At 38.8% G+C, this 14,480-nt stretch overlaps 1 protein-coding gene across 2 annotated transcripts; it reads right to left on the reverse strand.

Annotated features, from left to right (window-relative positions):
- Positions 1-1,129: 1,129 nt before the first annotated feature.
- Positions 1,130-11,786, reverse strand: LOC146655375 (cytochrome P450 3A40-like). Of its 2 annotated transcripts, XM_085427496.1 has the most exons (13): positions 11,464-11,786; positions 11,217-11,310; positions 10,966-11,018; positions 10,632-10,731; positions 5,870-5,986; positions 5,355-5,440; positions 5,120-5,262; positions 4,913-5,037; positions 4,031-4,115; positions 2,741-2,901; positions 2,411-2,637; positions 1,857-2,019; positions 1,130-1,772 (listed from the first exon to the last, which is right to left on the reverse strand). In XM_085427496.1, exons 1-13 carry the CDS (start codon positions 11,529-11,531, stop codon positions 1,698-1,700), a joined length of 1,497 nt encoding a protein of 498 aa, XP_085283622.1. In that variant the 5' UTR covers positions 11,532-11,786; the 3' UTR covers positions 1,130-1,697. The 2 variants fall into 2 exon arrangements, with proteins under 2 accessions (XP_085283622.1, XP_085283623.1); XM_085427497.1 differs by lacking the exon at positions 10,966-11,018 and having other exon boundaries at positions 11,464-11,516.
- Between the last annotated feature and the right edge of the window lie 2,694 nt (positions 11,787-14,480).

Genomic DNA, 14,480 nt, shown 5'->3' on the forward strand with positions numbered 1-14,480 from the left:
GCTCAGGTGCAGTGACACAGCTTTAACAAGAAGAAAAGTCAGTCATTCACCATCTTTCTCTTCTTCCTGCGCACTAAAACCACCAAAGTCCTCTTCTCCAGTGTCGGATACAAACAGGCTCATGATGGCTTCGTCATCCACTCTTCTTCTCTCCTTCGTTGTCACTTTCAAAACCAAAGAAATCCTCATTGTCAGTGTCAGAGTCGAACACCCTCAGAAGGGCCGTGGCGGTGTCCTCCTCTCCATCATGCAGCAGTCCAGCCCTTCAAAATCCGTTGGTGATCGTGGATGTTTTCACACTTTTCCACGCTGTCAGAATCCACCGGTGGAGTTGGGCATAACTTGCTTTTTGGGCATAACTTGCAAGTTTATCGCCGCTCATCATCCACGACTCCCGCTGAACGCGTAGCGCTACTTTGAAGTTTGTTTTTCGCGCTACTTCGTACGGCACTACGTTGCCTGGCGGACGGACATGTGACTAACATACCACTCTTGAACCCCGATCCTTCCGCCAGGCAACGTAGTGCCGTACAACAGCGGAACACACAAAACAAATCGTCTTACGATATGACAAAAATCACGGACAATCCATAGAAAAGCCGCACCTGACTAAAAGCCGCAGGGTTCAAAGCTTGTGCAAAAAGTAGCGGCTTATAGCCCGACATTTACGGTAAGTTGCAATGCTGATGGTTAACAAGTTTCAAATAATAAAGTCCGAACGTGTAAAATCCCTAGAAGGCTCACTGAGCTCCACCCACTTTGTTTAAATCATCCCTTTAGAGGGTTAAAATGGCTTGTTTCATAGACAGGATAAACTGGGGAGCTGAATAAAGCAGCGGTCCTAAACCTTTTTTGCAACACAGACCGGTTTATGCCCAACAATATTTTCACGGACCAGACTTTAAGGTGTTGCGGATAAATACAACAAAATAAAACCGGTACCAAAAAAAAAAAAAGATTTATTCATAACACATGCAAAAAGGCCCAGGGAAACAGAGTTAACGATAAAAACGATTAAAAAAGTCATAAAAAATTATGAAAACCATAAATTTCCCACCCAAACCTCAACTCTCACGGCTCGATACTGGTCCGTGGCTCGGGGGTTGGCAACCACTGGAATAAAGCATATGATAAGTAGGACAGCTTGAGCTACTCTGGAGTCCAAGTATACAAATATAGAACAGGAATTCAGCATAACTGGTCCGTTTTAATTAGTGAGCAATACAAAACATTGATTTTTGGACTGTCAGAAAACCACGATCAAACCTGTGAGTCCAGAATGAGCCCCACTAGCTGTTGAAAAATGGGTGGAGACAGAAACCACCAACAATAGGGCTACAGCCATCACTGAGACATGCATCACTGCCAGCAGCATATTTAATGCACATGAAAGATTTTAAAAAGACTGTCTCTAGACTGTGTAGACTGTATTTATTTTATATTTATTTACTTTGTACTTATTAACCCATGAAACGCATACACAAAGAGAAATCAAAAGTAATCAAACAATGATGAAAAGCAAATTTAAAGCAGAAGTGTCACAAAATAATGTTTGCACAAATCCAAAGTCATTAAAATTTATTAATGCTGCAAGAAAATTCAAGTGTTTACACTGCACTGACTTGATAACCTTTTAAATTTAGCAGTAGAAAAAAAATGCACAATGAACGTCATCATGCTAGCAGCTCCCTCTTAGACTACTGATTTCTGGGAACAAACTTGAGTTTTACAGGCTGAACTGGCTGAAACTTCCAGTCAAACTGAAGTGGAATCTAGAAAAAAGAAATGGATGTAAAATCAGTGACAGGACAGCAGAGTACCATGACAGTTTGAATGTGGAGGAGTGTTGCTATTACCATGGTCTCTTTGCATGTTTCCAAAGTGTACTTCTGCAAGAGACGGACAATAACCATTTTCATAACAAGGATGGCGTAGCGCATCCCAACGCAGTTACGAGGGCCGAGTCCAAATGGCATGAACGCGTATGGGTTCACCTCTTCCATGTTGTCTTTACTGAACCTGCAGATACAGATCAAACAAACCTTTAAAAATGTAGATATGTAGAGTCCTATAATTCACTGTATTTAACCACGATGTTCAGGCAACCTTCAACATAAAGAGTAGTAGGGCGTAGTTCAGGGCAAAAATACACTGTTACTTCTAAAGCTTTGAGGAGCTCTCGGGCCTGATTGAGGACAAGTCAGATCAAAACCAGCTCCACACTGCAGCACCCTCAGTCTAGGGGAACAGTTCAGCTTCCAGAACAACAATGACTCAAAGCAGACAGCTGCAGAGGTTTTGGGATGAAAAAGATAAAGCAAACGTCCCAGATTTCACTAATTATTCTCTCTTGTGGAGAGCGACAGGGTTCTTCATAACCTTGTGATGACACACCTACATGCACATTTACCTCTCTGGTCTAAAAAGCTCAGGTGAGTTCCAGTAGCGTGGGTCTTTGTGCAACACCCACGCAGGAACCCCAACTATGGTTCCCTCGGGGATGGTGAGGCCATGCACCTGCACAGTTTTTTTGCATGTCCTGTCAATTCGAGGGGCAGTGGGAATCAAACGCATTGATTCAAGTATAACTTGGTCCAGGTACTGTAGACCAGTCAGCTCCTCGTATGAAATGGGTGCCTAGACAAATAAAGGCAGCAAACACAAAAAAAAAAGACAATATGTAAATGATGTCCACTACTAAATCAGTGATGGAAACACATCATGGGACGAATTACTGTACATCTTCCTTCAGGTTAGCATCAATTTCTTTGTGTAAGGTCTGCAACGCATCAGGGTTGGTGGCCAGATTATAAAGGATGTTAGTTAGAGTGGTACTGGTGGTCTCGTAGCCTCCAAAGATGAAGATCAAGGCCTGGGAAAGCATCTCATGTTCAGTCAAACCTACAGAAAAAACAAAATCAAAGTCCGTTTATAATTAATATAATAACCCTAAAGTAATCAGTAACTAGTACTGAGCCAATCTCACACTGAAACTGACAACTGATCAAAAAGAAAAATGCCAGAGACAGTTTCCTAAATCTGAAGGTGATGTGAAGAACCACATAATGTTTGACACTCCTGAGGAATTACTTTAATAGCTAACAGATAGTTAACTGAAGGTAAGACAAACTAATTATTGCAAGTGTTTTGTGACATGGATGCAGTGTTTTGAGCTTGTGTGTTCTCTATTTTGTGTCTCTAGGTTAATTATAGCTGACTTTTGTCCGTTCCCTTTTGTGCCTGTATTGTGAAGACAGTCATGTCTCTGTATTCGTTACCTGTGTCAAGTCCTCTCGTCTCCCTCTCAGTGTAATTTCCTGTTTTATTGTGATAGTCTCTTGTCTCAGGTGCTTTGTGTTCAGTTCAACTTCCCTTGTCTTGTTATTCCTGATTTGCTCCCGGTGTATTTCCCAACTGTTTCCCATCTCCCCTCATTACCTGCTGTTTATTTATTGTCTGTCTCTCCTTGTTCTTTGTGATGTAGTCTTCTCATGCTGTGTGTCTTCTCCTGTGTGTTAAATTTCTCCAGTAGTTTCCAAGTTCCAATAGCTCTAAAATGCTGTATAGGAAGTGGTAACACCAACGAGAAATAGATATCCCATTTCTCCTGGCTACTCTTCCATGGCTCCCTCATCTTGAAATACAAAGCCCTTAATGCTCCACAATATCTCATACACCTCACAGTGCCTCATAGGGCCTGTTACAGTCCAGGCTCACTTTGACATCTCTCACATACAATTTAAAACACTTAGCCAGGCTGGCTATATAAATACGTACAGGGATATTACAGAGGTATGTACAGCCCTTCATTTAATTATCACCCAGGTCCTGATTTATAACATGTAACACTGGCAGGTCTCTTGTACATGAGACATATGAGCAGATTGATGTCATGAGAAAAAATTGTGTGTAAAACCCCTGATCCTGAGTGGTCTGCAGTACATGTGACATGAGTGACTTGAAAGTGGACAACAAGCTGAGCCCTACACTTTGCCCTACTCGCCCTGATACTTCTGTGGTAAAAACATACCTTTACTTGGCTGTTCTTCATAATCCTTATACGTCTTTTCTGGGATCTCACTCTGAATCAACACCTGCAGAAAGTCTGCTCGGTCCTAGATAAGAAAAGAAAACATTCATCGTTAACAACAATTCCAGAAACCATGTATGAAATTGAATATTCCAAAGTTAAAACAATACTAGAGTAGCACACACAAGTTAATACAGGTAAAATTTATATAGCGCCAAATCAGAACAACAGTCGCCTCAAGGCACATGTTGTACGGCTTTTTGCCGCACACACCTCATGGATGAAAACAGGCGTCACTGGTGTTCTTGTCCAAAACTACATCCAAGAACAAACAAACAAACAAAAACAAAACAAAAAAAACGCAGAAGTTTCTCTAAAGTTTTTCCCTGAAGTAATTTTTCCTAATGGTCACCAGGGGGTGACTACTCTTGTTTCAAAGCTACATAAAACAACACTTTAGCTACATTGTGTCAGTAAACACTTTCCTGATGAGGTGATTGGCTCTGCAACTAGTTTCATTTCCTTTTAAATTCAACAATACATTTGCTTTGTAAATTATGGTGCCATTAGAATGACACAGCAAGAAAAGGCATGGGATGTTTTACTATGTGATTGAGAAGTTGCAGGTGAGGATAGAGCTGCTCATTGTTTGGCATGTTGAGTTTAAAACATCAGGATGGGGACACTGAAAAGACTCAGCACAACTATAGTACTGCTATACTATTTTTGTACAGTATTATAGCCAAGAATATGTACAGTCCCTCGCAGCATCTTCCTTTTCGACCCCACATAACATGAAGCTACAGCTACATGACAATGACCCAAAGGTTAGTGCATACAGACAAGACAATGTTGATCTTCCATTTTAAATTGAATGCTTACAGATTTCTCTTCATGATGCTGATCTTTAAATCTCTTGATGATGTTGTAGAAAAAGTCAATGCTGTCCTTGGGCACAATATCAATTTTCAGGAGCTCTGCCAGACGTCCACCAAAGGGAAATGCCACTGAAAAGAGAGCAAAGAGTTGTTAACCTAAAGCTAAAGATAGCATATTACCAAATGGTGTTTGCATAAAAGGAGGGCATACTTAGTAAGAATAAAAGCCAAATTTTCATCTTAAGTAGTTTCTGGACTTGAACATTAACTGGATCATTTGGATTGTTTATGGAGTCTGTCTCCACACTGAAAGAAGCACTGGTCACAGTGTCTAAACTGTAAGGAGCCACAAACCTATGAGAGTTGGAAAAGACAAATGGTCAGTGCATTATTTATTTTAGGACGAACAGTATAATATGTTTGCATTTTACAGATGAACAACATACTGTTTGACAGTGATGGGTTCATCCAAATTCATTTCCTCAAGTTTTGCAACAAGTCGTTCTGCATAGCGAGCAACGAGGGGAAAAACCTTTTTTATATAATGGAGACAAAATAAGAAAATTATGTTATTAATATTCTGTAGATGTTAAATGTCTGTCAGATATGTAGAAAGAAAACAGATCAAAACACACTGATGATGTTTTTACATTTTATTTGTAAACTCGTTTTCTCTATTTTAAAAAGTTTAACAATGTCTTTACAGTGTCTGTGAAATAAATAAGAACATATAATGGGAATTGCTGGCTTTTATTTTTGTACTTCATTTTGTATATAGTTTAATCACATTAGTGGTTATGTCTTGATGCATGCTCAATCATCCAGGTATTGAAATCCAGAAACGTTGATTCTTTTTTTCTGGACGTAGCGTTTTCAGTGGGGGAAATGTTTCATCACCTTTCACCCATTGAAAAAGAAACTTTTTGGGATATAAGTGGTTAATGAACTTAGATATATCAACCTGTTTCAGTCTTCCACTGGTGAAGCATGGAGACACGCTGTTGCGAATTCGTTTCCACCTTTCATCTTTGACTACTACAAGAGCGTCATCCATAGGTCCAGTGAAAAAACCAGCATCCTGTGAAAAGGAAATAATAACTCTCAATGTTTGCTTACATTTCCAACATTGGTTTGCACATATAATGTAATGCAATTGGAATCTTCTCTGTGTTGGCTCTATGTTGATTATTCATATAGAACTTCCTTTGGCTAGATCGACGCACATGGGTACATGCAAAAGTGGAAAGTAAACAAACGACAAATACCAACATCACCATAAATAAGTACTACAGTGTAAAGAGGTTCGAGTAAAATGTAATCAGTAACCCGTCATATTTATCCAGGTTCGTTTGATAATATAGATGTGGGGAAACATGTGATATTTGTTAAAAATATCTCAACTACTACCAGTGCTTATTGATGATTGATTAAATAAGCACATGTCAGAAAACTGTTTCAAAGTACACCACTCACTAGTACAATGCTGATAATTTATATAATTTATATATTATATAACATATTTATATATTGTTTCTGTCCTAGAAACAATAATGTGATGATTTCAATTGGTTTAAATTAGGGCTGTCAAAATTAACGCGTTAACGCAAATTAATCTGCCATCGCGGTCAACGAGATTAAAATTTTTAATGCAATTAACGCATCTGGAGTGCAGAATGACCCAAAATCCCTGAAATGTTTCTGTTAGGCATTTCGAGCAGTTTGTCCAAGTAGAGTTACCTTCACACATGCACAAATGGGCAGTTGATCTGGTAGTGACGGGCACTGAACCAATCAACTCAATATGGAAGATGATAAACGCACATTGGCCTTCTAGATAGGAAATTTGAGTAGTAAAAGAATAATAAGCAGGGGCGGATCTAGAAGGGTGGCATGGGGTGGCAAGTGCCACCATAAAATGATCCCGTGCCACCCCAGTTTTGCATATGACATTGTTGTTTATTAAAATAAGATAGCATTAACAGTTTGAGCATAGTTACAGTCAACAGTGAATATAAATGCTAAAACTGAATATATTGCATAGTGCCCCCCCCCCATTAACAAATGGTTCAGCCCATAGCAGGATGGCTTTTTTCTTGTTTTTAGTAGCAAGCGACGTTTATGATTGTGCCAGACCACATTTTGAACAACACCATGGGAATTTCGGATTTTACACAGGTGGTTGGATGTTACACTCTGTAAATGGAAGGAAAGTGAGTGTTATTAACCCTCTGTGGTCTCTCCCGGAACCTTTAAATGGTGTCTGGACCCCCAGGGAAACATTTGCCCAAACACCTTGAAGAGGACACAGGCAAGAAAGGTGAGTAATCATTATCTTACAAACACCTATTTGCACCACTTTTATCCCTAGATTTCACACACACATTTGCATTAGTTTTCCTTACTGGTAAACCTTAATCACAATCTCAATCACCATTCTTCTCTCCTGACAGACAACCACCACATTCGTTGACGAGGAGCAGCTGTGCAGGATCTGAAACAAGGCTACCAACTGATTTTAAAATTCCCAATAAATAGTCAATAAATATTTAAACTTCTTGTGTGCAAATCCATGCTCAAAGTGCAACGCTAAATAAAGTGCTTGATAAGGTGCTTTTAATAAAGTGAAAGGTGTGCTCTAAAGTGCTATACAGATAATATAAATAAATTTAGTAAGGGAGTCCTCTTCCTTACACTTAGTGTGTTGTGTTGCCTTGTGTAGTTCTGTTGTCGTTTTGCCTTGTGTGTCAGTGAGGTCACTAATGAACACAAAGGCACATTTGCAATGTAAAAACTGTCACTAAGTGATACCCCTCCTGTTGTCAGGCCTGCAGGTTTATCCCTGTGCTGTTCTGTCTTTTGGTGGACAAACTTTTTTTTTTTTTACTGTCACACATCATTTGTGGGGCATCTTATTGCGAAACCTGATTGTTCTCTCATTTTAGTTTTAGTAATATTTTTAAATGGTTGTGCAAAATTTAAAAACTCAGCAGATGTATTGGCTGCATTTTTAGATAAATAGTTGCATATGTTTACAAAATGTACAATTATATTATATTTGCATTTCAAGTTATAAAAATTTACTCAACATGTCTGTTTTTTTTTTTTTTTTACAGTAAAAAAATACTACTAGGATTTTAAGTTCTTTGTGTGATTTCAGATCAGTAATACTAATGCAGTATGTCAGTGAAAAAACAACTAAATTCAGTTGAGCTAAAAAAGAAGAAGGAATGATACCAAGCAAGGCAAGGGGAAAAAATAAAATAAAACAATTTGAGGGTGAAATACAAACGTAAACTCAAAAGGAGTTTGTTGTATTTCAGTGGGTTAATCCAACAAATGATGAAAAATTAGGTTTAAATTTTTGTTCATGACAGTGCAGATTTCTGACATTTTGTGCAATTTAAGCATGTAACAATGTGATAGTTTTCTAACAAAAAAAGTGTGAAACTTAATTTAGACTTGTGTTTGTAAATGAACTGCCCCATGCTGTGTAGCTTTGTGGATTTTATACTTATTGGGCTACATATTTATTTATCACACAGGCTATACAGTACATAAAATAAAAACTCAAATGTAAATGCAAATGTAAGTGCGTAATTATGTGGGCTACAGACAATAATTAAGTTATAGACTATATTTATATGAAAAACATACTTACTGCATTTGAATCATTTTAACCATATGTAACCACCTGCATATGTGTTTGGAAAAAAAAAATGCTTTGATTTTGCCACCCCATTTGATTTCTTTGCCACCCTCATGCCACCCTAAGAAAATTTCTCTAGATCCGCCCCTGATAACAAGACGGAACAGTCGACCGACATAAAGTATTATTGCACGCTGTGCAAGAATGAATTTTCTTTTCATCAAAGCACTTCCAGCTTAAATTATCACATTGACACGAACCATACGTTAGCCAGGGGTGCTGCAAGCACTTTGACTAACGCGTCACCCAACTTGCAGCAAACCACTCACGGCGCATCGGGGGCTCAGTAAGTCGGCCTAGGAAATATTGACTGACACAGTTTCCAAGAGGATTGCAACAAACTGCAGACCTGTTACTATCGTTTAGAAGATACGCTTTACATAGCTTTGGTTCCTCGTTTCAAGGACTTGAAGTGACTCTCAAGAGTTACAGAGAGAGTTGATAAATGTTTACTGAGTTTTTGTTAACATGAATGTTCAAGATGTTCAATAAACATGTTAGATGCGTATATTTTCCCTTTTTTCGCGAGTCTGTTTGCTCATGCAAAATGAAATGCGATTAATATAGAAAAAAAAAGAATGATATTTAGTCGTGATTAATCAAAATTAATCCACAGTAACCCTGTGATAAATCAAATTAAACATTTTAACTGTTGACAGAACTAATATATATTGTTATGTTATATATTAGTGTATACTTAACTATTAGTATATAGTTTTTTTTAAGTTGTATTTCACAGGAGAGAACCTGTGTTCAGAGATTGAAGAAAACTATTCAAATTCTCTTTGAATTTAAGCACACATTCTTTGTGTTTATTCTGCATTTACTTCATTATATTGCATAAATGTCAGTTACAAGCTTAACTAAAAGTTTAAATAAAGTTTTAAAAAAGTAATATCAACCAGGCTATTGACCAAGTAATTGTGATTAATTATGATTAATTACAGAAAGTTGTGAGATTAATTAGATAATTTTTAATATATTGATAGCACTAGTTTAAATACATAAACCCTTCGTGCAATTAGCTTTGATTCTGTTATACACAGTAAGATAGATAACATCTGTTTTTGTTCTCTAGTTTTTATGTGAAACAGTGAAGTGTGTTTCCTGGTTTGCTTCATGTTCTTCAGCTGCTGTGTTGGCTGATGTAACCCTTGAGTAATAAAAGTGTAACTCTTTGTGTAAAGCACAGAGAACTGCTGCAAGTTCAGCCTCTTGGATTTTAATATTACTTCATTTACATTTCATGTGGTAACAGTCTTTCCCAGTAGTGCTGCTGTTGTTTTCCTAAACACATCAGCCTGACACTATAAACTACAGCATTTCCCAAGTTGCTTTTGAAATCACTGCTAGCAATTTTGTTAATGTAAAAAAGTGAAAAAGCATTTGTTTTGCTACCATTTTACGTTCTATGGAGAGTGGCAGGACGTCCAAAGGTTTTGTAAAGATCCAGTTTTGTTTATTGATCTAAGCCTGAACAGCTACGCGTAGTGTCCAGTAGAGGGCTCTGTTGCTTAGTTAGTGGCAAGCTGCACTTCCAGCTCAGACCGGTTTTGTGGCGCACATGTCCCAGTAGGCAGCTCTCAATGAAGCGTGAAACAGCGTGATACCGGACTCTAGCGAAATTAACAATTTGCAGCCCTTGGAATGCGGAGCGAGGTACATGTTTTAAGTTGTATTTGATTGCTTATTTGATATTTTGTTGTATTTTCTGCTTTATTTGAGTTCATATTTGTAATAAGCGTCTAAGAAAATGTATTTTGTGTTTCTGTTTAGTTTTCACGGTGCATTGGCGCACCTCAGCACTGTTAGACTCTGAATGAATCTCAAAGTAAAAATTACTGCACCCGTCGAGGCTCTCTCTATTTCTTCCTTGGTCCGTGGGACTGCTACAGGTTTCATGAAATCTAATAAATTATGCAACTTGACAGAAATCTGAGAGCAGATGTCAGCATTGTACTACATCTGATTTGCTGAACTTTCACTTTGGTATGTGATAGAAAGAGGAGCTTCTTACCCTGCGGTTGGTGAACACAGAGTAGCACTCCTTCACCATCACGGTTTTAACAATCTCAGGGTCGGCCACCATTAACAACGGCGTTCGTCCATCGTACAACCTGCAAAAAAGACAACAGCCTTTTATTTTACAATGACACAATGACTAATTGTTTAACACATTTTTTGTTTTTTGTTTTGCTTTAGATCGCAGCATTATTGACAATGAATTCAGAATTGTTGTATTTTATTTCTTTTTAAAATTTTATTTCTTCTTCTTTTTTGGAGGGTATTGCATGGCTGACAAACATATTTTAACATGAGTGAACTTCCTGGTTGATGAAGTAAATACTCACCCCCAGATGTCACCATACTTGGCATGACACTCTAGGTCAAAACCAAGAATTCCCTGCAAAAAGTTATAGGAAAATGTGTTTTAGTGTCAATATGCCACTGAGTAGGACATGTGCATTCAAAATACAGAGAAGTCAGGCAGGTCAGTGACGATTGATAAGGACATTAAATATGTCCTTCTCACTTCTTCAAGATCAAATCAGTCAGCTCCTCGTATCCCAGTCTCTAAGGTGAGTTTGGTTTCTGTGCGTACCTTTCTTATGCCCAGCATCGTTCCAATATAAGGCAGGGGCCTCGGTCCAGGTATCCCCAGCTTTTTGAAGAACCGATATGGCCATAATCCGTACCTGTGTCACAAAACAGAGAAAATCTGAAATCGTCAGTTGGACATTAAAATAAAGGGAATACAGGAGAAACAAAACTCCACGTACGGGTGGTTTGAACGCGACATAAGATAAGGGCTCGATTGTCTTGCAAAACAGTAGTCGAGGAATACTCACAGTAATATCAGCGTGAAAAGCAGGACCAGCAAAGTCCAGGTGGTTGCTGAAAACAGCGTGAAAAACATTCCGACTTCTTTCCGACAAAAAGCTACAGGTGAGGAAGAAGGCTGGAAAATCTGTGTTTTTAAAACATCTGCTTCTGTGTGGTGGGAGGAGTCTATGAGACAGAAATGTGATTATGTAATAAGCTCCATAAAGGGTCAGAGGCGGGTCAGAAGCTTTTAAACCTTTTTTCTTCGCATTCTTATTCAGTTGTTGCACAAACACAGTGAGAAGAAAAGACACTTTAGCCTTCACACTGAACACCACTGCCTGCAAAATATGGCTTCTCCAAGAAAATCAAGAAAAATAAAGTTTTATTTAAGCTAAAACATTAAATTTCTTTTTTCTTCTTTTTTGGCTGTTCTTATTAAACGCATTTCTGATCTGTTTTCATCTTGTCGGATATTCAGTTGCATTCAGGGTAGAAGGTCAACTAAAAGACAAAAATATTTCTGCCGTGAGTGTGAAATTGCTCTGTAAATTAGCTTTCGTTTTGAAGCATTTTAGTATTTCTTCACGGTTATAATAAAGCAGTTAGAATCTGAAGTTCTTCATTATCCCCATAATAGTTATTTTTCCACCTTCCACGGCTGCTACGTGATGTAGTTGGTCTGTGATTTACTTTTGACATAAAAGTCTTGTTATCTGATTCTCTTTTTTTATGATGTTTGTGTGAAACGTCATCGGAGCACGCTCACCCAAGGCTGCTTTATTGGTCGCCATGGAACTTTGCCCCACCGATGCCAGCTTCTTCAGCGCCCCCAGGTTGTGTGGGAGGGGAGGCAGGGTAGCCTCTATCATCAAAGACTGTTTTAAATGCAAACAGAAAGTCCTGGTGTTTTTACCTCATTTGAGTCCCAACTTCTGACTTTAGGCTGTCCCGTGGTTCTAATTATAGTCATCTATCGTTCACCTAAATATGACTTGTTTATTTCGGAATTTTCAGACTTCTTGACATGTTTTATCACTCACTATGAAAGGATTCTTATAGTGGGGGACTTTAATATTCATCTGTGTTGTGAGGATAAACCCCTGCTCAAAGATTTCTTAAATGTAATTGATTCCTTAAACTTCACACAATTTGTGTCTGGGCCACACCCTAGACCTTGTCTTAGGCTACGGGCTGAATGTATCAATTACTGAAAATTGCGTTTTACCTATTCTAGACCACTCCGCAATTTTATTTGATATTTTAATCCCTAAATCTCCAGCTTCTGTGAGGGGAAAGTTCCCCTCAGATCATCTCGTTATATTAGCCCTGAAGCATTGCTTGGAGTTAAATTACATCTACCTGATGTGTTGGACCCTATTTTTACCCAGGAGTTATGTGTGGACACCTTGACTGCGAATCTTAATAATACACTTCTTGAACTACTGGACTCTGTTGCTCCCGTAAGGAAGTTGAAATGTCAAAAAAGGAACCCTATGCCTTGGTTAAATGAGGAGCTCTTGAACCTGAGAAGAAATTGTAGAAAAGCAGAGCATCACTAGAGATCTTCCAGACTAGAAGTATTTCTCCAGGCTTGAAGGACTCATTGTCTTGTCTTCAATCAGCGATGTCGACAGCGAAAGCAAATTATTTCTCAAATCTCATCATGAGCCATAAACATAACTCAAAACTCCTTTTCAACACAGTGTTGCAACTTACAGAGAGTAAGTCAACTCTGCTGTTCTAATTTGATAGCTCATGACTTTCTTACATTTTTCAGAGACAGGGCTGAAACACTTAGAAATCATATTACTCCCTCCTAAAGCAGTTCACTAGACTATTCGGCTGCTTTTCCTGTTGGTGCTGATAAACTGTTCCGTGACTTCAAGGTTATTTCTCTGTCTGGATTAACTAAGGTTGTAAAAGCAGCTCGATGTACAACCTGTTCTTTGGATCCTCTACCAGCCTGGGTGTGGCGTGGGTGTGGTCTCTGGCCAGCTGCAGAGGAGGGGTGACGCAGTGAGCTCCCGGGGCGGCGCAGGGGCGGGGTGCACAGGTGTGCTGGGATCTGACAGTGATTGTGTCTCTTTATATGTTGGCAGTGACAGGCGGAGGAGGAGAGCGGACGTGACAGCAGAGAGAGCGGGAGTGTCTGTGTCCCAGTAAACAAACCACAGTGTCGAATAAAAGTTCTGCTGTCATCATATTCGCTCCAGCGTATGTTTCTCGGGTCCAACATTACACTGGGTTATAAAGGAACTGTGGTCAGTATTAGGACCCTACATTCTGTTTCTTTTAAATACTTCATTGATGACTGGAGTCTTTCCTGAATGTTTTAAATCAGCTGTGGTAGTGCCGATCTTGAAAAAGCCTGGACTGGATGTTGACATGGTCGCAAACTATAGACCCATCTCACATCTGTCTTTTTTATCTAAAATCTTTGAAAAAGTGGTTTTTAAGCAGCTCACTGAGCACTTGTCAACAAGCAATCTGTATGAACCATTTCAGTCTGCTTTTAGACCAAATCACTCCACAGAAACAGCTTTAGTCAAAGTGGTAAATGATCTGCTGGTAAATGCAGACAATGATCGCACTTCAGTTTTATTACTGCTGGATCTAAGTGCTGCGTTTGACACTGTGGATCACTGCATTTTATTGGATAGGCTTGAACATTTTATTGGAATTACAGGAAAAGTTTTATCATGGCTGAGATCTTACCTGCTTGGGAGGTCTCAGACTGTTAGTTTTAAAAATGATCTCTCCGAGACTTGTGCAGTGAGGCATGGGGTCCCCCTTTACGTTCTTTTAATGTAACCTTTCATTGTTACGCTGATGACCTGCAGCTTTATGTTCCTTTAACCATTGGAAATTGTGCTGAAGTATCCAAAGTAGAATGTTGTTTATCTGCAATTAAGGGCTGGTTATCAGATAATTTCTTGCTCTTAAATACTGATAAGACAGAGTTGATGGTCATTGGGCCATACAAATTTCAGCACTTGTCCCAAAATTTCATCTTGAAAATTGATGACAGAGCCATAAATTG

This window comes from Rhamphochromis longiceps, linkage group LG13 (assembly GCF_057381845.1).
Source record: "Rhamphochromis longiceps isolate RC_006_pf linkage group LG13, R_longiceps_female_GT1.1, whole genome shotgun sequence".
Taxonomy (NCBI): Eukaryota; Metazoa; Chordata; class Actinopteri; order Cichliformes; family Cichlidae; genus Rhamphochromis; species Rhamphochromis longiceps.